This window comes from Symphalangus syndactylus, chromosome 8, assembly GCF_028878055.3.
Source record: "Symphalangus syndactylus isolate Jambi chromosome 8, NHGRI_mSymSyn1-v2.1_pri, whole genome shotgun sequence".
Classification (NCBI taxonomy): domain Eukaryota; kingdom Metazoa; phylum Chordata; class Mammalia; order Primates; family Hylobatidae; genus Symphalangus; species Symphalangus syndactylus.
In genome coordinates, this window is record NC_072430.2 from 26,422,103 (window position 1) to 26,446,879 (window position 24,777).

At 47.0% G+C, this 24,777-nt stretch overlaps 1 protein-coding gene across 4 annotated transcripts in view; it reads left to right on the top strand.

The window, feature by feature from the left end:
• The window catches only part of TTC7B (tetratricopeptide repeat domain 7B), a 278,705-nt gene that overhangs the window by 195,531 nt on the left and 58,397 nt on the right, over positions 1-24,777 (top strand). For 2 of the 4 annotated variants that reach the window (XM_055288413.2, XM_055288415.1), the window contains 3 exons: positions 5,031-5,147; positions 12,868-12,965; positions 20,403-20,453. In XM_055288413.2, the coding sequence (XP_055144388.1) occupies positions 5,031-5,147; positions 12,868-12,965; positions 20,403-20,453 (266 nt within the window). Of the gene's footprint in view, positions 1-5,030; positions 5,148-12,867; positions 12,966-17,941; positions 18,104-20,402; positions 20,454-24,777 lie in introns of all 4 variants that reach the window. The other 2 variants (XM_055288412.2, XM_055288414.2) reach the window with 2 other exon arrangements.

Sequence of the window (24,777 nt, forward strand, 5' to 3'; positions counted from 1 at the left end):
GAGTCAGATTGGTATTTTAGCAAGATTCTTCTTTTCTTCATTAATTTTCTGTAAGTTTTTAATGAGTCTATGAACAAAATAATTCTTTTTGGGGGGAGTGGAGGCAGGGTCTTACTCTTTCACCCAGGCTAGGGTGGTGTAGTGGCATGATCTCAGCTCACCGCAGCCTTGACCTCTAGGACTCAAGCAATCCTTCCACCTCAGCCTCCCGAGTAGCTGGGATTACAGGTGCACGCTACCACGACTGGTTAATTTTTATATCTTTTGTAGAGATAGGGTTTCACCATGTTGCCCAGGCTGGTCTTGAACTTGTGAGCTCAAGCGATCCACCCGCCTCAGCTCCCAAAGTGCTGGGATTACAGGCTTAAGCCACCATGCCTGGCTAATATATAAATTTTTTAAATTAGATTCGTGGCTGGGCACGGTGGTTCACGCCTGTAATCCCAGCACTTCGGGAGGCCGAGGCAGGTGGATCACTTGAGGTCAGGAGTTCAAGGCCAGCCTGCCCAACATGGTGAAACCCTGTCTTTACTAAAAATACAAAAATTGGCCAAGTGTGGTGGCATGTGCCTGTGGTCCCAGCTATTTGGGAGGCTGAGGCAGGAGAATTGCTTGAACCTGGGAGACGGAGGTTGACAGTGAGCCAAGATCACACCACTGCACTCCAGCCTGGGCAACAGAGCGGTACTCTGTCTCAAAAAAAAAAAAAAAATTAGAATCATGAACTTTGTGTGGCTAGCTCACAGTCTCACCTGCATCTCCTCTGCACTCTTCATCATGTTGGCAGTTAGACATATTGAAATGTATTAAATGTTAACTTTTCCTAAGTTTTTCCATAACTTTCTTTTTTCCTCAGGGTTTCCTCAGCACATTGAATCTATATCTTTGGGTATCAGCTGCAGCAAATGAATGCTGATCATTGTTTGTGTACTCTTCCTTTCTGTGCTAATGTAATGTACACCCAGCCAGATGTTTTTGAACAGTCTTGAAGTGTGTAAGCAGGTTCGGCAAATAGGATGACGAGCATCACTGCTTGTTTTTAGTATTGTTTTGTATCTTGTAAACAAGCTGAGGTTTGGGGAAATGATGGAAAGGCGGCACGTTCTGTTCCTGCTCTCCCTTGGGCATCCCAGAGAGTGTTGGTGACGGGCGGGGCAGGTGTTTCTGCCCATTGTACTGCCTACAATTGTGTGGCTTCTGCCCATTGTCCTGGCTGAACCTGCGTGGCTTCTGCCCATCATTCCGGCCATACCCGCGTGGCTTCTGCCACTTGTCCTGGCCGTACCCACGTGGCTCCTGCCCATCATTGCAGCTGTACCCATGTGGCTTCTGCCCATCATCCCGGCTGTACCCACGTGGCTTCTGCCCATTGTCCTGGCTGTACCTGCGTGACTTCTGCCCATTGTTCTGGCCGTACCTGCGTGACTTCTGCCCATTGTTCTGGCCGAACCTGCGTAGCTTCTGCCTATCATGCCAGCCATACCCGCGTGGCTTCTGTCCATTGTCCCGGTTGTACCTGCGTGGCCTCTGCCCATCATTCTGGCTGTACCCGCGTGGTCTCTGCCCATCATTCCGGCTGTACCCACGTGGCCTCTGTCCATCATTCCGGCTGTACCCAAGTGGCCTCTGCCCATCATTCCGGCTGTACCCAAGTGGCCTCTGCCCATCATTCTGGCTGTATCTGCGTGGCCTCTGCCCATCATTCTGGCTGTACCCACGTGGCCTCTGCCCATCATTCCAGCTGTACCCACGTGGCCTCTGCCCATCATTCCAGCTGTACCCATTTGGCCTCTGCCCAACATTCTGGCTGTACCCACGTGGCCTCTGCACATCATTCTGGCCGAACCCACGTAGCTTCTGCCCATCATCCAGGCTGTACCTGTGTGGCTTCTGCCCATCGTCCTAGCCATACCCACGTGGCCTCTGCCTATCATCCCAGCCAAACCCGCGTGGCCTCTGCCCATCATCCCGGCCAATCCCATGTGGCCTCTGCCCCATCATCCCAGCTGTACTTAGGCAGCAGCTGCCAGGCTTTCCTCTTTGTCCCTGCTGTGTCCCTGGCTCCTTTTCTCTGCCAGCCTCTCTCATGCTGTTCCTCTTGAGAGGTCTTCCAAGTGCTTTTGTCCATCGTTTGTGCTCAGCCACTCCACCATTGTTCTTCCTGTCTGGCTCTCTGAAATCCAAGCCCACACCTTTTCAACTCCATATCCTGAGTCAAGTGTTTGAAAGCTGTTATTTTATGTTAATTAGAAGTTCTTTTTCCAGCCAAGAAGACTTGCTCAAAACTGTTCCCCCAAGCTGAGGCTTAGAGACGCACTCTGGCATTCTGTCCTTTGGGTACAGTTAAAGGAACCACAGTTCATTGCTGTTAGAGGCACCTCGCTGCCTGCTGTGGGGCAGGCACCTCCTCTGGGGGGCAGGTGCCATTGGAGGGGAGTTCTTGGCGTGGCTCCCAGAGAGCTCCAGCCTGTGCAGCACGTGCATGGCTTCCTGGACCCCCCACAGTCCTCCATGGGGCCTCCCCTTGGCACAGTTGCTTGGCAAGCACGCCTTACCACCCTCTCTACCCAATGGTGACCTATTTGGCAGCTTCTCCTTCCTTTGTCAGCTCTCCCAGTTGACCCCAGTTTGGTGGGAGATTCTGGTGGAAAAGTACTCCCATCATGTTCTGGACTTGGGCAGGCTTCAGCAGGAGCCAGCTTCTGGTGTCTTTAAATCCCCACAGAGGCACCCTGAGCAGCTGCCATCCCATTTGGGCAGTCTTGGTAAGGCTTCCAAAGCATTTCCGCTTCTTGAGATGTTTTTGAGCAGAAGCTGAGCCCTATTCTCACATCTAGCCTCACTCTTTATGCCCACCTGCTTGTAGATCAGGGACTACATCCCTCCCTTTACCTGGCCCTCGTCCCATCATTCCAGCCTTCTGCAAGCCCAGGCATGGGGAGGCTGCAGCCGTGGCCCCACTGGGAGCGCCACACTGCCCTGGATTTCCTGTGTTTCATTTGGAGGGGTCGCTGGGGGCGCTTGGTGTGAACCCATCCTGAGCTTGGGCAGTGATGGGTTAGGACCACTTTCATTCCACCTCTCACACATGAAAAAGAGACTTTCCTCCTCTGAGGTACCTTTGAATGAGGACATCGCAACATGCAGGGTGAAGGAATTCTCCTGGATGTCTAACTGAAATCTCTAAACACCTTGCTTTATAGAAAAAGTAGTCGGTGAGTAAATGCTGATTTAAGGCCCATCAAACTCAGAGCACAATTCTTGGAACTGGAGGTGAGGCTACAGAGAGGCAGAGAGATGTCAGGGCTCTTGTCCTCAGGAAGAAAATCACATCCAGAAAACAACCAAAGGGCACCAGAGCTTCAGTTTCCATATCTGTTAAAGAGTGTTAGACACCACCTGCCTTGACAGCTTCTTCCAAGGACGTTGACAGCGTGTGAAGTGCCAAACACAAGGCCTGGCATGTGGGATGCCTTCGGTCAGCAGGAGCGCCTCCCTGTCTTTTTCTTCTTTTTATTATTAACAACAAACACCAGCTAATATGGCACATACTGAGTAGAGAAGATAAGGGGGTAAAACTTGAAGACTTACTTATTTAAGTGGGGTTTTGGCTCGGTTTGGGAAGAATTAAAGAAAGATGTGCATGAGTAGGAGTTACAATTGGGGACGTGGCATGTATAGCCATAGAGTTGTGCCAGAAAGGTAGCATTTGGCCTATGAATTACATTGGCAGAAGTAAAGGGTCCAATCGGATGAGATGGTGAAAGAAGAGTGGCTAGTTGGTGGAGTGCCTTAAATGATGAGATACAGAATTTTGACTTATTACAGACAGTGTAAGTAAGGGATCGTTGTAGTTTCTCGAGGTGGGAACAAAAATGATTTTGGGGAGCTGGGCGCGGTGGCTCATGCCTATAATCCCCGCACTTTGGGAAGATCACCAGGTCAGGAGCTCAAGACCAGCCTGGCCAACATGGTGAAACCCCACCTCTACTAAAAATACAAAAATTAGCTGGACGTGTTGGTGGATGTCTGTAATCCCAGCTACTCAGGAGGCTGAGGCAGGAGAATCACTTGAACCCAGGAGGCAGAGGTTGCAGTGAGCCAAGACCGTGCCACTGCACTCTAGCCTGGGTGACAGAGCAAGACTCTGTCTTGGGGGAAAGAATGATTTTTGGAGATCTTTATAATAAGATGTGTGAGAGCAGGTAAGTCACGGGACAGGAAGAACACCAGGAAGGAAGCTGGGCTCATACTGGGACTTTTACTAGGATAGTGGTGACAAGTCCAGGGACCAGGAGAGCTGATGTCTACAGGCACCTAGGCTGATGTTGGCAGAGAAGCATAAGTAGAATCTGGAAATGGCATTACCCTGAGGGGCCACGAAAGAGAGAACATTCTGAGCTTAGTGCCCAGAAGGTCTGGATGGAGGGTGGAGCAGTTGATGGTAACAAAAATACGGAAGAGAGACCTAGGTGATTGCGGAACCAGCCCTAGGCCCTCAGTAGCAGGAATGGGAAGACACAGGAGCTGAGGGCCTATGCCGGAGGCTGCCCTTCTTCATGGGACTCCCGTTCAGGCTTTCGAAGCTCACAGGACGGTGAGCATCATTGTGGAGGGTTATCCGTAGATATTTATATCAACTGAGTCATATCTCCTGTGTAATTCTGTCAATAAACCAAGGTTCGCTTTTAATGGGTTTTTGAGGTTTCACAAATAAATTGGTTTGGTTCTAAAAAGCATGCTTTTAATAAATTCCCTGTGTTCTGAATAAAACTGGCCACTCTAATGCTTTCAGCCTGACCACAAATAGTCACGTCGTGCTTGCATTTGTGTTAGTGGTGAGACTTATGCAAAGCAACACCTTGAGCCAGGAGTTCTGGAATCCTGCTTTCCTTGGACCACACATGTGGATGTTCACTTTCTGAAATGAGTACAGTTGCTTCTGGGTCTAAGCCCACCACTTGTCTTGTTGGGATGGGGACTCTGTGGCTTGAGCTGTGGTGTTTTCTCCCTTTGTCTCCCCACTGCAGACTACTGTTTTCCAAAGTGAAGTTGCAGTCACTCTGCCGAGGCCCGGACGAGGCACTCCTGACTTGTAAGCACATGCTGCAGATATGGAAATCCTGCTACAACCTCACCAACCCCAGGTAAGAGGCCAGCAGGGCCTGCTTTGCGTGGCTTTTGCATGGGTCCCTGCCTGTCAGTGCCTTCTCTGATTGGCATTTAGCAGGCATTAACTCTGTCACCCCTGTGCACCTCCAGGCCCCCACAAGTGGCAGATGATATCAGTGGAGCTTCACACTCCATGTTTAAGGGGCTATTTTCCCAGTGGCTGATGAAGCCTCCAGATCCTGGGTTTCTTTTGCTTTCACTGCCATAGTGACCCACTGGACTCAATTCACAATGGAACTCTATCCAGTTTCTGTCTAACACCCGTTTACCTAACTCCTTTAACAAGTCTTATCTTTCTGGGAATTTATGTATAGACCAGTCACTTATGTGTTCCAGATGGGGTTCCTGCAGTAATATTTAAAAGACCTGTGCAGACAACAGGCCACATACTACTAAGAAGAGAAGTGGCTATTGGCATAAAATATCACTGTGAAAAAGTTAAAATCATGACGCATACAGCTATCAAACACATGTCAAAGATTTTATTTACCTTATTAACTAATGCAGGAACCAGGAAAATGTTAAGACCTATTCACAGAAGAGTTTGAAGAACAGATACTCATAGGCAGGAATGCTGAAATGATTTGCAAGTAGATACAAAAACAACATCCTATAAGATGATGAAAGATATCGTTTGGGGTTCTTTACTACAGGGTGACATCAATTATCTCTCCCCCAAACAAAATTCACTTGCCTTATTATCAGTTTTCTGCGGGTTAATTTCTACCCCTACAGAGCTATAAAGTAGCTCAGTCAGTGGGAGGTGAGTCAACAGTACCTGCCCTTTACAGTCAGATAACCCGGGGAAGGTCTGCTGGTCAACCCCCAGCATTCCACGGACAGATACCCCCCTATTTGCCCATTTCCAAGTCTTGCACAGTTTTCCCTTGCATGTGCTTAGATTACTAAGTGAAGGAAGTCGTTTAATGAGAAGGGATGTAATGATTCAATTGAATTCACACAACTGCTCATATACTCAGAGTATTTTTTACCTTCCTAGCAAGGTGTCTGGGTAGCTGATATCATGCTTTTAAGAGTCAGGGGCCTAAAAATGTGTCACCTAAAATGTAAATGAGTACTAAGGGTGAGGCGGGCAGTGGGCCGGTGGCCGTGGTCTGCAGAGACCAGCAGGGAGGGAGGGCTACGGAGGCAGCAGAACAGAGATGGGGTTCCCTGTGAGATTTTGTTCTACAAATGTTTCTGCAGTTTAAAAAAAAATGTTCAAAGTCGGAGCCCTGTTAAGGGGATGGACCCCCTGGAAACTGATAGACAGACCTGTGACCCCAGGCCCTGCGGGCAGTGCACGTGGAAGGAAGAGAGCTCTGCCTGGAAAGCCATGTGCTGTCCAGCCCCTGCCCCGCCCACCCCCAGGCAGCCCCAGCCCCCACCCCCCTCCCCCGGCTGGAAGTCCCCTTCCCAGGCACAGGAACGGCACTGTGCTCCTGGGCGCACCCGCCCTTCGCTTGGTGAAAGGTAATCATGAGACTGGCCTCTTCCCTTTTGTGGATATGTTCTCAAAATAAAGATCATTTTAATTTTTTTTTAATTCTACATTTCTAAGTCTGGAAGCAAAAATAGAAACTGTCCATATTTATCTCCCCCGAAAGCCCCCACTCCTGGCCTATGAAATCTTAAGGATTTGGGGGAGTCTGCCTCCGAACCAGCTAGCAGGAGATGCTGCCCAGGCAGGTTGCCTCGGCGCCGGAGCGCATTCCTTTGCCTGTACCCCCTTTAGAAATGAAAAAATAAACCCATCAGCTTCGTGTTGCCAATTTCCCCTCAGTTCCCCACACCTCTCCCACCTCCCCACATTCCCTCCCACTTAGCAACCAAGAATATTGAATGTGAGGAGAAAAAAATAGCAGAATTGGAAAGCTTTTTAAAAATACTTAACCAAATGCCTGGGCTGTGTCCATACTTCCTCCGTTTCCTGAAGGTTCCTTCAGGGCCAGAGTGGGGAGGACCCTGGCTCCAGGCAGTGTCTGGTGGGGACTGGCGGATGGGGTGGGCGGTAGAGGCCCCACTGGTCACTCAGAATTCCCCCTCCAGCTCCCCACAAAGCCTTGAGGGAGGGGTGGTGAATTGAGCAGACCCTTATTAAGGAGTGTCCTGTCTGGTTTTTTAACTTGATTTTCTCTGGGATAGAAATAAATGTTTCTCCTGTAGCCCTTATCATTATGTAAATGTAGTCATCCCCGCCAGCCTGCTCAGTAAGAGGTGACCCTGGCTACAGAATAAAGCCTGAAGGAAGGGCTGTGTCTAGGGGACAGCACACCTTGCAACACTCCGGAGTGGGGCGGAGTGGGGCGGCTGCGGCTCCAGCAGCCTGGAGGCTGGGATCAGGGCATACAGTGTTTTAGAGGAGGGTGGAACCACATGGACAAGCACCTAAGAATCGTGTCTTCTTTAAAATAAAATGAAAACTGAGCAGAAAGCATTCTGGCAGACAGCATTTGGCTTCTCCCCAGAGCTGGTCTGTGCTGACTTCCCGGCTTCCTTGCTTCTGAGTGTGCTGGGTTGTAATGGGCCCTCTGCTCTACCTGCCAGTTTCCCAGTCTTCCCCACCCCCTTCCAGATCCACCCCAGCTCTGCACAGGCCTCCAGGGCAGTGAGATGAGGAAGACATGGGCAGTAGCAGGGAGTGAGTGGCCAAATTGAGAATAGACCCTAGCTTCATATTCTCAGCAACCCGTTCCCTCTTCTCGATTTTTGCTTGAAGGGGGAAAAAAATTACACTGAGCTAGTCACTAAACTGAACGTTGGAAAACTTGCTAGTGTTCCACCTGCAGTTGGAGATGCATCTCTTGCTGTGAGCAAAATGGTGGGTGGCATTCTCTTACATTTGGCGAGGTGTTTGTCATTTCAGAAGCCTGGATTCTATTTCCCTCGGTCTGCAGTTTTGCTTGCATTTAGGATAGCAATCTGTCTCATGCTTTGTCTCCTCTCTCTGGGTGAAGTGTAAGACTCCCTCAGTCCTTGTGCATATTGACCTGGCCACTCAAGACAGTGTGAATTCTGACCAGAATCTCACCAGAAGGTCCCAGCAGGCTCCCTGAACTGAATCTCACAGCATTTCAGCCAGGGATGGTAATAACCATGTTTATTGAAACTTCTCCGTGCCAGCACTGTACTAGGCCACTGATGTGTTATCTTCAATCCCTACATTAGCCTTGCAAGATAGCTACTGTTACTTCCATTTTACAGAAAATAAAATTGAAGCTAAAAGTGGCTAAATAACTTGCCCAAGTTTTTCCAATTGAATATGTAGCAGAACAGTGATTCAGCCCCAGGCCTAACATCAAAGCTCTCTCCATACTAGCATGCTGTCTCTCTTGAGCTGACAACCAGTTTCTTTTCATTTTTTATTGTTAACCACTTCTTTCCCTCTCTTGTCACTGCTGCTAGACCCATCTCCATCTGTACCCATGAGGTGACATCTCCAGGTGATTCAAAGTCCTGTTTCAGTTACTTGCCAACAAACAGCATTTAAACACACACATACCCACATTCACATTTTTTTGCTGTAACCTCAGTTAGGAGTCAGAGATCCCATTTCATCCTTACAGTCACCAGCATTTGGGTGGAGCTTTTCTATTTATAAAGCATGTCCTCATTCCATCTTTGAAGCAGCTCCATAAAATGCGCCAAGGTTGTGTGATCGCATACCCATTTTATTGATGAGACAATTTTTTTTTTTTTTTTTTTTTTTTTGAGACGGAGTCTCGCTCTGTCGCCCAGGCTGGAGTGCAGTGGCGCAGTCTCGGCTCACTGCAAGCTCCGCCTCCTGGGTTCACGCCATTCTCCTGCCTCAGCCTCTCCGAGTAGCTGGGACTACAGGCGCCCGCCACCACACCCAGCTAATTTTTTGTATTTTTAGTAGAGACGGGGTTTCGCTGTGGTCTCGATCTCCTGACCTCGTGATCCGCCCGCCTCGGCCTCCCAAAGTGCTGGGATTACAAGCGTGAGCCACCGCGACAATTGAGGCTCCGGGATATTGGGAACTTACCTTGACTCTTATCATCCAGGCCTAAGAGACCTGGAGAAAAACAGAAGTAACTCTCCCATCTGCCCCTGCTCTGGTTTCCTAGCTGAGGCCCTTCTTGTAGGTGCAATATTTACTGTGTGCCAGGCACTATTCCAGGAGCTGGGAAGAGGCTCAGCTGAGACAAGAGCACCAGGGTTCTGACTCCGAGCCCACCCCACCGCCACCAAGCCTCTTGTGTTTAACCTCTGTGGAAGATAGAGGATTTCCAAGAGAGGCTTCTAATAGCCAGTATAACTTTAACTGTCATGACAATTCAGTGATAATAGGGAATAGAAGTCCCTGCATGTGCGTATCTATGCATGTGGGCATCTCCCGCTTACATACCATGGATTTGGGGTCCTTCCCGTTTCCTCTCCCTCTACTACAACACTCACCAGGAATGGTTTTCTCTCCCTTCCTGCCTCCCTCCTTGGGAAGTGCTCCTGGCAGCCTAAGGGCCCAGCAGAGAAGAGGTGAGGTGACTGGGCTATGAGGAGGAAATGGGTGGTTCACACAAGTGCCTGAGCAGATGTGTCCCAGAGGGAGAGAGGAACGTGACTTTCCATCTTGCCTGAGAGACTGGCCAGAGTGAGCCAGTTAGGGAGACTCAGGGTTGCTCAAGGCCTCTCCTTGCCCCTTGTTCTGTATTCTAGGAGTCAAATGCAAATCTTGATTGGTAAAGACTCTATACCATGTAAATGAAGAACTAAAAATTGCTTCAAGCACCCAGTAAAATTCTCAGTCGGTCACAAATACCTAATTATTTTTATTTTTTTTTTTTTGAGACAGTCTCACTCTGTCGCCCAGGCTGGAGTGCCGTGGCGTGATCATAGCTCACTGCAGTCTGTCTCCCAGGCTCAAGCCATCCTCTTGCCTCAGCCTCTCAGATAGCTGGGGTCACAGGTTCATGCCACAACACCTGGCTTATTTTTTTATTTTTTTATTTTTTTATTTTTTTTGAGACGGAGTCTCGCTCTGTCACCCAGGCTGGAGTGCAGTGGCGCAATCTCGGCTCACTGCAAGCTCCGCCTCCCGGGTTCACGCCATTCTCCTGCCTCAGCCTCTCCGAGTAGCTGGGACTACAGGCGCCCGCCACCACGCCCGGCTAATTTTTTTTGTATTTTTTAGTAGAGACGGAGTTTCACCGTGGTCTCGATCTCCTGACCTCGTGATCCGCCCGCCTCGGCCTCCCAAAGTGCTGGGATTACAAGCGTGAGCCACCGTGCCCGGCCTTTTTTATTTTTAATAAAGATGAAGTCTTGCTATGTTGCCCAGGTTGATCTTGAACTCCTGAGCTCAAGCTATCCTCCCGCCTCAGCCTCCCAAAGTGCTGAGATGACAGGCATGAACCACTGTGCCCAGCCCTAATTATTTTTAGAGAGAAAACATTGAATGTGGAAACGAAAGCATCTCTATGTTGAATAATTGATTGTTGCGTACACACTGTTTTCAAAAGGAACTAAGGCAGACACACTAAGGATGTAACTGAACGCTGTTTCCCAGCTGGTGGAAGGAACGTGGATCCTGTGCCATTGTCAGGGGGTGAGGTTCAAAATTCGGATGATGGTTTGTTTGGGGTTTCTAACATTTTAACTCAGCTTCCCCATGCCTCCTACAATTGCACCAGAAGCCTAGGGATAAATTGGCTGCAGCAATTGGCTGGCCATATTAACCTCAGATGTGTGTTGTAGCTATGTGGTTTTATACACACCTGGCATGTACCTAGAAGTTGTAAGTCTTCAGAATGCTCCATCTATGTGACTTTATGTCATCCTCACACAATTCTGTGTGGGACAACAATCTTTATCTTCACCTGATCAGGGAAGTCAGTGAGGCACAGGGAAAGCTGCCTTGCCCAAAGTGACCTCCTCGTTAGTGACAGCACCGAAACGTGGTGAGATGGGAGGCTCGTTAGTGATAACACCGAAACGTGGTGAGATGGGAAGCCTGGAAGATGAGAATGTCTGAAACAAACCTCAGATTTGGACCACCAGAAACCCAGGCAAATCCTTCCTTTGCAATGCCGATACCTCATCGCGTGTCTTGGAATCCCCAAGGTGGTGAATAATACGTCATTGTTTCACTGTATTTGAGATAAATCTTCTGAAAAACTCCTAAGTGGAGAGCCATTGCAATATTCAGATAATTTGTACTTAGTAGTATTTATGTGAAAAATGCTACCTGGACAGACCTGTGCCAGAAATATTCAGTCAGTGTTGTGATGAGTGAAAATTTGCATCTACTTTTATGTTGTCTTCTGTTCAGAGACGTGTATTGTTTCTCAGTTATGGAAACAATTAAAAGAGCAGTTTCCAAAAAACATGTCTGGGATGATGTAATAAGTATAGGCTGACAAATAGTCTGTCCTGAAGGAAGTTTTCTTCTGCTTCCTGTGGATTTCTCTAATGTAGTTAGAGAAATCGCTGGACGTGGAAACTGCAGCCTGTAAACTGTATTAAGTTTCATGCCAAATCTTGTTTGTACTGCTTTAGCAACAGCTGCATAAAGGAAGGAAATTGTGTCCCTTTATTGTAGAATCTGAACTTCTTCACAACAAAAAATCACTCTTAAAGTCCCCAGATTGGAAAAGAAAATAGATTCAAAGAAAAGCATTGAAGATTCAAACCTCAAGAGACAGATGTGATTCTTTTTGGAGCTGCTTTGATAGGGTATCACGATACAGGAAAAAAGCAATAGTGTTTACCTACAAGCTTCCTAGAATTTAAAAAAGAAATCCATGTTAGATGAGATCCCTTAACTGTTTCTCTCCCAGTTAGGCCCACTGTGGTTTCCCGTGTGGCATTACCGGGTGAACAGTGCCAAGCCTGTTTTATAGGCACAAGCTGGAGAGGGGACTCAGTAGAGATGGGCAGTGCAGGAAGCTGGTAGGAGTGGTGGTATGGAGGCTGCCACCAAAACCCTGCCATGTTCTCTCCCAGTCCCTGTGTGTCCCTATCAGCCAGCTTTCTCCAGCTTAGGAACACTAGACACCGGCAGGAAAGTTAACCACACGATGTAGCACAAAGGCCTACATTCTGGGGACCCCAGAATGAGTGCATGACTGTGATCACACTCGGAAAAGGAGGTCAGGGGTTCTTGAATCCAGCAGCTGCACCTTAGAACCATCTGAGGAGCTGTGAAAAATATCAATCAGCCCAGGCGCTTTGATTTGTTTAGTCCACAGTGGGACCTAGGCATCTGTTGTTTAGAGATGTCCTGGGTGATTTTCCCGTGCAGCCTGGGTTTTAGAAGCACAGGTGTGGAGCATTGGTTCATGAAGATAACTCTTCATGGATGGCGTGTTCATGGACTCACTTGCTAAGACTTCACTTTCTAAGGTTGCTAATGCCAATCAGTTTCCCCTTGTAAGGTGGATGGAAAACGGAGCTTGAAGTTCTCATTTTTGTGTCTTCTAATGACACAAAAGAGGCCAAAATTAGCCAGGGTCTGTGGGTGTGGTTTATGCCCTGTTTGTGATAGTGAACACTGAAAGGAATCCCAGCCCAGGCCGAGCCAGGAAGCAGGATGCCTCCTTCATAAGAAAGATGCTGAAGAATGTAAAAAATGCACAGAAGGTATTCATTGGCCTTCAGGAGTCAGTATTGGTTGCCTCTCTTTCCTTCCCTCCTCCCACCTCGCAGGTGACTGACATTTGTAGCTGTGTTTTGCAGTGATTCTGGACGTGGGAGCAGCCTCTTAGATAGGACCATTGCTGACAGACGACAGCTTAACACAATTACTTTGCCAGACTTCAGCGATCCCGAGACAGGTGAGAATAAAAAGCCAGAGGGGACGAAATGGTGTCATGGAGAATGTGGGGGCCTGGGACCGAGTGACATGGGATGAGACTGATCGGGTTGGGGTTGGAAAAATTTCTCGCACAAATAGTTTAAACACTCAATCGAGGTGCGTTTCTCCAGTGTCTTTCTCAAGTGTTTCTTCACAGTGGGGACAGTCATATGATTTGCCCAGCCCAATGCTTTCTTTGAAATCTATTTCCCCCTTTGCTCTTGGAACTTAAAATTTGAAACTAAAGTGAGGTGGTTTCTGTCCCCATCAGGTGTCCCCTCTGCTTCCCTGTGTCTCCCTCTCTCTTTGGGTTTCAGACCTTGCTGAAAGCAAGGTTCACTTTCTAATCAGTTGCACATATAAACACACATACACCCAGCACAAGACCCCGTAGGGTGGCAGGTGGGTTCCACTGTCCCCATGTGGAGGCCCAAGGCACTTCCTGCCTATGAGCAAATCTGCACACCTCGTTGTGTGTGTGTTCCACATTTGCCTAAGTACAGGGGAGTGAGTCCACCTGCGTAGACCCCACAGCGGTGACACAGGTGAAGTGTCCCTTACCCGAAATGCCTGGGACCAGAAGTGTGTTGGGTTTGGGAATATTTGCATAAACATAATGAGATATCCTGGGATCGGACCCAAGTCTAAACACAAAGTCCATTTCTGTTTCATATACACCTATACGCAGAGCCTAATTTTAGGCAATTTTATACAATAGTTTAAAGAATTTTGTTCATGAGACAAAGTTTTGACTGCATTTTGACTGCGGCCCATCACATGAAGTCAGGTGTGGAATTTTCCACTTGTGCCGTATCAACACTCAGAAACGTCTCGCTTTTAGAGCATTTCAGACTTTGGATTTTCAGATTAGGGATTCTCAACCCATACCAACGATTCAGTGGTAATCTAGGTGATTCAACAGACCCACAAAACATGTAAATTCGCTCTTCTTTGAGCCTCAAAAATCATTCTGGAGCATCATTTGGTGCTCCTGTTCCTTCCCCACCCACAGGGGACCGGGTACGGCTTAATCTCTCTCTGGCTCTGCCTGGTCTTTTATGGGCCGGCTGCATGAAAGGGACCACGAGGTTATTTTCTTGTCCTTGTGCCACATCCCAGCTCCTGCCAGAACCTTTCAAAAGAAAGCCCGAGAGCAGCTCTGAGTCTTGCACTGCCAGGCTTGTCCCCTGGAAAAACCTGTCCAGGTGGGCTGAGAGGGATAGGGCCTTTGAGAGCCAGATGTGATGCTCAAGCCAGGCCCACCCCCCGCCACAGCTGCCTTGCAGACTGCATTTCTGCCCTAGGCTCCCTTCTACCAAATTTAAAGTCAGCTTGAGAAATCAGATCCAAAGGTCCTGCGGCTCCTGGGTCAAAAGATTTTTGGGTGCTGGAAGCGGCACAAATCGTAAATTGGTGCAGTTTAATCTGGCTTGCAGCCGCTGCTTAAAATGTGGACTGAGCCATGGAGAAACTCACCCCCTGGAGTGGCCTGACCACTCTCTGGACAGGTCAGCAGTCATTGGTGGGCTTAGAATGCACACCAGGCCGAGACCCTGGCTGGAATAGCACAGCAGAGTTCTGCCTCATCCCAGCTCCTGCCGAGGGACCTGTCTAGGCCCCGTCGTTGTAGGAAAGAGGTCAGGCTGTCAGGACTAGCCACTGCAAGGTGAGGCTCGGACATGGGGAAGAAGAGGAAGTGAAACTCACTATAGCACCAGCAGCAATTTCGGCTGATTTAAAACAGCTGCTGTGGCTACCCAGCGCTGTCTCCCCTCTTTTCTCCCTCCTAAGTATCCTGTGAGAACAGCCATACTGAATTCAGACCCCCTTTCCTTCCAGCTGGCCTGGACCCTAATTTCCCCGGAGGTCCCAAGACTTTAATGCCACATCACATTGAGAACAGATAGTGTCAGAAAATAAATGAGGTCCTTGTTATTTGTTCTTCCCGTTACCCCTTGGGACATTTTCCCTAGAGTGCTTGAGAGTCTCCCTCTTCAGATTCAGCTTTCTCAGATGCCACGGTGTTTAGGGAAGATGTGCCTGTGTGACACAGTCTGGGGTGTCACTGCCCTGGGTTGGGCCTGGCCCCCGGGTCTTCCTCCTCCCCCTCTGCTTAGTGGTACTGATGCAGCCAGTCTCTCCGCTGGGCCACCATTCACTTCCGGAGAGCCTAGGTGTTTGGAGTCAGGACCGCGGGCTCCTATGCCCTTCCTCAACAACAGGGTGGAGGCCACAGCCTCCCAGGCACTGCCACAGACGGTTTCATTGTTGAGTCGTCCATGAGAGTCCCTCTGAGACTCCTGCCACCAGCCCTACACCACCCCCAACCCAACCAGGCAGCTGCAAAATACTGATTCGCACGCCAACAATTTAACCAAGAGACCAGGGAATCAGAAAAACGGAAGGCCATTTTAGGAGGCCTTATCATATTTGTAAATGAGAGTAAAACATTCTGAAATGGCAGGGTGCATCAAAGAAACTTACACATTGGGAAGGCTTGCTTAAAAATGGGGAAAAATGCCTCCACCTTGATTAATAAAGCCCAGTTGCATATGGTTCAGCTCATGGTGCAGTCACAGAAGGGGCAGATGCTCTCATTCACACACCTGTGTGGAGAGCCCGCCTGGTGAACCACCCACAAATTGTTTATTTCCTTCACCTTGATTTGATTTGAAGAGGAAATACATTTACATAATTCAAAAGCTAAAAACTAATTCACAAGGTGCTGTAGAGAAGTTTGGCTTCCATCCCTGCCCATCCATCTTATTTGTTCCTAAAAATAACTATTTATTAGCTTTTTGTTTACCCTTCCAGTATTTTTTCATGCAAACAAGCATATATATCATTTCCTCTGCCCCTTTACAGAAACGACCAGACACTATATATGCTTTTGAGCACCTGCCATTTTGTACTTCACAGCGTATCTGAAGATGCCTCCATATCCATCTGTGGAGAATTTCCTTATTCTTTTTTATAGCCATATAGTATTCCATGACACATGGATTTTACATTCTGGATTCTTATCCATTCAGCACGACCACAGTCATTTTTCCTCCCTTTGCCTTTGAACAGTTTTCAGTTCATGTGCTATAAGAGCCTGGCTAATTTTGAATGTCCACTGCAGCACTGCTTGTCTAGAAAAGCAACTGGGCTATAGAGGCAAAGAGAAAAGGAACTTATCCGAGGTCAGAATGGTTCCCAGTGAAACAGAAGTGACCCTGAGATGAAATGTGGCCTGGGAGAACCCAGCCCTGGCGGGTGGCAGCTTATCAGCGCCATGCCTAACAACTGCTTTTCTAAATCCCCTTTAAAGGGCACAGGCGTCCGACACAAGCAGAGCCCTGCAGTGTTAGCATCCGTGAGGGTGCACAGCCACAGCCACAGCCACAGTGAACTTCCACTGTCGAGATCCTGCCAACCCTGGGGCACAGGCCCAGGATCACCCGCTGTGCAGGCAGATTCCTTCGTGAGGCCGCAAGTCCTCTTGGATCTGTTTTGTTTTGTTTTCCCCCAGAACTAAATTTATTTTCTTTTTCTGTTTTTTAAGTTCTATTATGGAAAAATTTCTAATATGCCAGAACAGAGATACTAATATTCCCATTACCCACCAGTTGAGTTTTAGCAATCAGCATTCTCGTTTGATCTCTCTATCCTGTCCCACACTTGCTTTTCCTAGAGTATTTTAAGGCAAGTCCCTAATATCCTATTTTGCCTGTTAAAATTTCAGGATATATGTGTAACTGATAAGAGCTTAAAAATATGTAACTACAATACTATTATTACATATCCTGGGTCCTTGTACAGTGCAGCGTCAGTGTTCATGATTTTGGAAGTGGTTGGTTAACTGGAATACGGTTTCCTACCTCTGAAATTGTCCATATGCAGAGCTGTGGAATAACATGAGGAGTCACCCACGTCCATAAACTTTGAACTGGCCAAGTCCACTGTAGCTAATAGAGTGGAATTTTGTTTCATTAAACAGACGTGTCAAACCAAAATAGCCCCCCTTACAGAACATGACTTCCCCTTAGGTATCACCTTGGGCATCCCTTCCTCCTGCCTCAGCCATCTCATAGGTCCCAGCCAGTGAAAGAGGACTCAAATAGAGTGACAGTCTTTACTTTGAAGCTCTGAGTCATTGTCTTTTCTTTGGAATAAGTTGGTAGTTCCTTAAATAGAGAATGAAAAAAAAAATATTTTATTCCTTTGCCTTTAAAACAGGATGTAGGGCAAGGGGATTTATCTTTAATAATTGGTAGATATCAACAAATACCTACCCAAAGCAAAATAAGTCTTTTAACTTGAAAGTTTGATCCACTTTGTTTGGGAAAATTTCTAATTGCAGCTGCGGTGGTCTCCCCATTGCCATGTGTTCCTCCAGCTGTAAGACATGAAGGCAGCCGTACTGGCTTTTTTCCCAAAGTGCCCAACCAGCACACCCAACCATAGACCACCCCGGAAAGCTTAGCACCCCCTTGTCATAATGCTGGGACCGTGACATAGTGTTGCACCTCAGTACTCTGCACCTTGGAAAACCTTATTTTCAAGTAAACTGTATATAAGTGCTTCTCATAAAAAACAAATCTATGTAAAGTCAAGTCCTAACCCTTTCCAGTTGAAAAGCAAATTGTTTCCTCTAGAATGTTCTGGATATTGTAGGCTAAAGATGTATTATTTTCAGCAGATCACACTGCTGAATCTGTGCCCAGGTAAATTTTGAGTTATTTTCATTCCGTGGTGGTGTTGTGGACCAACTAAATAACCAGTGGAAAAACAAATTTGTTTTCTTCGAAAAGCACTTGTATTCTATTGTCAAGTAGAGGAATGATGGTGTATTACATGACCTCATTTTCTTTGCAGCTTATGTGAGTATATTAAAAGCGAGTTTATTTTTTTCTTTGTGTTTCTAAAGTTTTTTTTTTGCCTTCACCCTTTTTTTCTCTTTCACTTTTTTAGTGTCAGATTCCTCCTCCTCCTCCTCTCCTCTTTCAAGAACCGAATCTCCTCTCCACCTGTTTGTGTCTTCTCATCTTCATTCTCCCAAACCCGATACCTTTGTGTGGCCCCCTGCAGCTCATTCATTCAGTGACGCAGGTCCCCGCCGGGAACCCTCTCTCTGTAAACATGGTTTTTCCTTTCTTGTGAGACCTACTTCATTTGCCTGTTTTACCTTCTGATAATCTTCCTAACTGATAAGCTGGAGAGGAAACTTCATCAGACTTGTCAGAGAGAAATCTTGCTCACTTGAAAATCCAAAAGCCGCTTGGGGCAGAAGGAAACCTGAGATTGCAGGCATTGGAGCCCCTGTTCCAACCTCCTCTTTGCAAAGTAAAGGAAACCTTCTCGGCAGGACAGATAGAGGTTTTTCTAGAATATTGCCTCTAATTCTTGGGTCCTTCCGTGCTTTCCTGGAGTTGATATAAATGCATAAAAATTAATCCTATTAAAAGGCAAATTACGACAGTTTGTGCAAAAACTCCTGTTTTCAATTTAGAAATGAATTCAACCAGTGTATAATCGTCAAGGCCGTATTCTACAGATCAGGGCCACGGCCCTTTCAGTATGTGGGTCTCAAACTTTACCATGCATTAGAACCACACGGAAAGCCTGTAAAGCAGCGGATCCCCTGGTCCCCACCCCCAACTTTGTATTCACTAGGCCTGAGGTGGGGCCTGGGAATCTGGATTTATAAATTGCTCCCCTATGATTCCAATGCCAGTGGGTTTTAGACCACATTTTGAGAAACAGTGCTGTAAACCGTTTTCCATTTGCAGTGAAGGAAAATGTAGGGTTTGTGTCGTGAAACTATGCAGAGAAATTGAATAGTATTTTAGTCTAATCTTGCTTTTAAATAACACAGAAATTTTGAAAGTCAGCTTTAGGGAGTTCCAGAACCTGTCCATGAACAGCAACAAGAAAGATCCCTGTGTGAAAATGAACACTGGTTGGTAAAACCCTTAAATAGGACCTAAATATGAATCTGACCCGGGGAGCCCATCCTTGTTTTCTTTTGCTCATTTATTTAATGTTCATTGCCAGCACTGCCAGAAAATTTAATCTCTATATCTATGATTTATAAGGGCTCATCTTTGTTCCAAATGCCCAGTTATATGCTGAACAAAAGCTCTTAAGGGGAACTGCTGCCAGAAAGAACCACTTTCTCTAATGTGCACATCTTTTGGATGGCTCACCCACTGTGTTCAGCTCTCACACACACAAAGCCAGGGCAGAAATTAGCTTACCATTCAAAATAAACCATCCACGCCGAGAAACCCACTGACCGTACTTATCTGCATATTAAGTGTTCTGAACTTTGCTTTAATGGCAATCCCAGTTGTATGAAATGGAAGATGAAGATACTGTGTAAACACCATGTATGCTGTTTTTAATGCATTTCTTAAAATAGACATTTTCTCTTAATACAATGCCTACTGGCAATTGCCAACTTCGATTTTTCTAGAAAAATTCTTTACATTGACTTTTGATGAGTTTATTGTCTGAAAATGGGATCTTCCCATTCTAGAATAACATGGTATGTTCCCACTGCCCTGTCCACTCTTTTCTGCACAACCGACCCACCTGCCTGTATTTTTCATGTTGCATCTTGGGAGCCCTGTGATCCTGTAAGCCTTTGAAGATTGCAGTCCCAGCTCTTCAGGGGAGGCACTTTATGTCTGATTAATCAGTGACTTTCTGGGGTGATGAGCACCCACTGGGCTTTCTGCTGAATGGAGTGTGTCCCGGGCAGTGCTCAGTTGTTTATTCTTAATAAGCTGAAGTCATCTTTCCATCCTCAGGGAGTGTCTAGCCAGTAACCAGGTGTTTCAACTAAGACTGAAGTTCTCGAGAATCCACCCCCTTCCATAGAGTCAGCATTTAGTTAGAGAGGGGGAAAACATACTGACAAATGTAAAACTTCTTAATTAAAATTGTAATGATTTTAAGTCCCAACTTTTCCATTAGGACAAGCAGATAGTCAAGACTTGAAGTTGTATGAATTTCTCCCTCCAACCCTTTGACTTCATAGAATGGAAAGTTAGCCCAACCCTACAAACCACTGGAATCATGATTAGGGTTAATGTGTGGAAAGACCCAAAACCTGCTTGTTTGATTATTTTTCCTTTCCCTTTGGAATTTCCTGCTCTGGAAACAAAATACATTGCACGAATTGGTCAGCTTTCATGTGCTGGGTGGACATTTCAATGGATAGGGGAATGCCCAGTTGGCCTTTCTTTGGTTTAAAAAAAAAATTGTTAGTGGAAAAATGTGTGCACTCTTGAATGGAAATATGATCCTAGACAGCCAGACTTAAAGTTGGAAGGTTATTAGAACTCTGTTCGCTTTTTTAGCCTTAATTTTGATTTTTCAAATGTTTTGTTTCTTGGTTTTAATTTTTGATTTGATCTGTTGTTCCAAGGCAACTCTCCAGAAGCATACTTTCATGGTTTTCCTTCCCTTTTTTCAGTTAGTAAGTAGTTTACCAATCTATTAATCCTTCCAAGGGCCTCCAGAATCACACTTCCCCCACTACGGAATGTGCATTGTGGTTGTTGAGTGCTGAGAATGCTCAGATGACGTGGACATCCCTCTGCCACCTGCCTGCCCACTCTGCCACCTGGAGCCCATCCCTCCTGAGATCCTAATGCATTCAGCACAGCTTGGGTTTATATATGAGGAGGCAGTATTGATCTGAGAAGGACTACAAAAGAAGGCATTGCAGGGAAAAAGGCCAACTCTGGGTGTTCAGTGGGTGGATGAGAAGCACTCCTGGCACTGATTGGAAGCATGAGATGCCCCGCCTTTCTAAGGCAGGTGGCCAGTAAATTTTAGGTAGAGGGAACCAGTTGGATCTTGAAATTTCTGTAACTAATCCAACCATTATTGTTGCATAGGAGAGCAATTCTAACTGTTAATTTTTCTAAAAATAAGCAGACATCATAAAACTTAAAACTGTATCTACCAAAATTTAAAGGAATTACTTAATTCCCTGGATGTAGGATCAGTGCTTTTTTTTTTTCTTTTTGAGACAAGATCTCACTCAGTAGATCAGGCTGGAGTGCAATGACACGATTACAGCTCACTGAAGCCTGGAACCCCAGGGCTCAAGCGAGCCTCCCACCTTGGCCTCTTGAGCAGCTGGGACACCAGGCACACGCCATCACATCCAGCTAATTTTTGAATTTTTAGCAGAGAGGAGGCCTCACTGTGTTGCCCAGGCTGGTTTCCAATTCCTGGGCTCAAGCGATCCTCCCACCTCGCCTCCCAAAATGCTGGGATTACAGGCGTGAGCCATCACGCCCAGCCTAACAGTGCTTTTGGCGGTGTTTAAGTCATTAGTGAATTGTCACATCTGCCAAAGGATGTTTCTTAGACCACTGATTCTCTTTGGTCAAATATATTTGGACGATAGTCCATCTCCTGCCTAGTGCTTCATAGTTCTGAGTAGTCCCACACTTTGACCCAGTGTTCCTAAACTAATGTAATCATTTTTTCCACCCTAGGAAATCAGTGTTCCATGGATTGCATTTGGGGAAATGCTGGTGGATATGGGGATCCAGTGCATTTGAATGACCTGAGCCTTTAGCTTATGGCAAATGCTGCCACTCACCCTTAAGAGTTGATTCCACCCTCTGAAATCCAGCTCAGCCTAGATGTGCCTTTATTTCTGGCCTAAAAACAGTCTATAATAGAAAAGAGGTATTTGTTGGTGCTGTCATCACACATTAGGTGCTTCATAAAAGAGATTTCCCTGCCAGGTTCCTTTCACCATCAAGGGCCAGCTCTGGAGTCACCCGGCAACTCACCGCATCACCCTGGGCCTCATTTCCTCATCTGTAAAATTGTAAATTCCATAGTTATTCTATGTACACCGCCCTTATGATTTGGCAGCCATGGATCCTGGTTTTAAGGATGAGTCAGGTGCCTTCCCCCTGAGTCACACCCTGGGCAGCTAGGACCAGAAGAGTGGAGGTGGCTGAGCAGGATTGGAATGAACCAGCAGGGCTCTCTGCACGCTGCTCATCACTTCTTAGAGGACCCTGGGCGCTCCCCTGCAGGTGCCCTAGCAATTGTTTTTTTGGAGAAAAATCTGTGCTGATGTTTTATTCCCCTCTCCGAGAACGTGCTAAAATCAAGATTACCGACTTGAGTTCGTGGCTCCATTTTTCCCATCACTGATTCTAGTGTAGTTGCTGCTCTCTTTAGCAGTAATTCACCAGGAGAAGAGAGTAGACACGTTAATGAAGAACATACCTCTAAAATAAAATAGGAGTGAGGAAGGAATTCAAGAGAGTAGCGATGTTTTTCTCTTTCCATCATAACTAGCATTTTATTGAGCTGCATTTTCTAACAAGAATGTATATCATGATCAGGAAGTGACTAGTCAATTAGGCGGTTTTAGTCTCTGTTCCGGCTTAATAGAATAAAGTAGCTTTGAAAGAAATCTGTGTATATATGGGAACATCATTCTGTGATGACTGGACCATTTTTGAGGGGTGGTAATTTTTTAAATTCAGCTCTAATATAGAACCTTTTTTTGCTATTTTAATTAAACTAAAATTAATTTAATATAATTCTCCTTAATTAGTTCTGTAGTATCTTTCTTTAAACAAGATTGAGTGGAATGATAGGAGACTGACAAGCCAACAGTAAGTGGCACTCAGGTAGAAGTTGGGGAGTGTGTCCAGCATTAGAATATCATCCCAACCTGGGAGGCTTTCCCCAGGACGCCAGCAGTCAGGCACTTGGAGGCTCAGAGAGCCTTCCCCAGGCAGAAGGCACTTCCACCCCGAGACACAGCCTCATGAATATCATCGGGGAGGGTTCAGGTGGAGATGGAAGCATCTGCCCAATGTAGTCCTCCAGAAGGTACTGTCTCTAGCGCGGAGCCACCGGCAGCGGCTCGCTCTGACAGCTGGCACCTTCCTGCATGCGTGTGAACGGCTTCCCTCCATGCTTTCTGTGTGTCCACCTGGCCCTGCCAGCACCCGCCAGCAGCATGCTGCGCTAGCCCCGCATGCCCACCGGTGACGACATGTCCCCGGCCCTCCCTGCCTTACGGGGGTCCTTCCCTGGAAAGCTTTCCCCTCTCAGGACAAGACACGTGCTGTCAGGTTTAAACGGTGCTTGATATTCTGTTAAAGTCAGTGGGAAACTGATCCCATCTTGGGGCTATGAGTCTTAATCCTTTTTTCACTTGGTGAAAAACGGAAGTGTCTACTAGAATGGTGACCAAGGTGATTTATCAGAGGAACCCACAGCAGGAGCCCTCATGGTTGGTGGGACTGGGTGGGCAGCGCCCCCCGCTGCTGTCACACTGGGGGACACAAGGTGCGAGGGCAGCTCCCAGGGAAGCAGCAGATGGAGAGGAGAGCTGTGACAGCGCGGTGCAAGGAGCCACCACCTGGAGTCGCCTCCTCAGAAAGCAGGACTACCCTACAGCAAAGATGGGAATTGTCCTAACTCCCAGGCACCAGGGAGATGAGGGGACAGCAGTTATGTTTTTTAAAAGGTATGGAGAAATATGCCTGCTTTGAGGGCCGAAGTGAGAGTGGACACTTACACCTCTTCCTCTCCCTTCAAGAAATAAGAGACAGCCATCACTAGCTCCTCCGCCTCCTCCCGTCCTCAGCCCCCAGGACATTCTGGTTCTTCAAGCACAGGTGACACACAGAGACAGAAGGGCACAGAGCTGCCAGCAGTCTGCAGTGTTGGACTGATTTATTTCCAAGCCCTATCTTGAGAAACAGAATTTTTTTTTTCCTGTTAAGAAATGAAAATTCTGAAGCAAAGCTAGCTCACAGAATGCTGAGTCATTCAGATTGCTGCTTAATATTCAGGTTCTTTAAGAGATGGCACTTCTGCCTTTTCCTATTATTTTAATTGTGAATAAGTTGACAGAGAATTTGGAATCATTTCAGGGTCAAGGGAAAACAGGTACAGCAGAAATTCATTAGCAGCAGGTGATTTCTGCATGCCCACGACTGCAGTGGCTCAGCTACATGTCAGAAAAATGTGGGGAGGGCAGGTGTCTGCTGCTGCAGCATTAGGCAGAAAGAATGTGGGTGCCAAACAGAGATGGGGCTTGGGGTGCGGCCACGTGCCATCGTTCTCCCACGTTCACACTCATGAGGCATGGAGTGAGTTCTCCAGGGCTGGGAAGCAAGGAGCTGCCCCAAATCCTGCCAGCCTCATGTGAGGTGGTCGGCTGACATCTTTTGGTAGAGGATGTTGTTCACACGTCATGTAATGTGGCTGTCCATTGTTCCTGGCACTGGAATGCTCGCCAAGTCACCAGGTGGGCAGGATTCCATCTGAGATCCAGCTCATCTTCTATGTGCTGTGAGGGGAGAGGGAAGGCGAGGGGTCCTTCAGACTGTAGCAACTTAACTGAGGCCACCAGATAGTTAGAAGGAGAGCTGGAATATAATATATCCTATTTATTCAGCAACACTTGCGTGTGACAAATACAGGGATATGAAGCATAACTAAGCTACTTAATTTATCAGTTATGTTTTTTCCTTTTTTTTTTTTTTTGTTTGAGACAGACTCTCGCTCTGTCACCCAGGCTGGAGTGCAATGGTGCCATCTCAGCTCACTGCAACCTCTGCCTCCTAGGTTCAAGCGATTCTTCTGCCTCAGCCTCCCGAATAGCTGGGATCACAGGCACCCGCTACCAGCCCCGGCTAATTTTTTTTGTATTTTTATTAGAGACAGGGTTTTGCCATGTTGGCCAGGCTGGTCTCAAACTCCTGACCTCAAGTGATCCACCCACCTCAGCCTCCCAAAGTGCT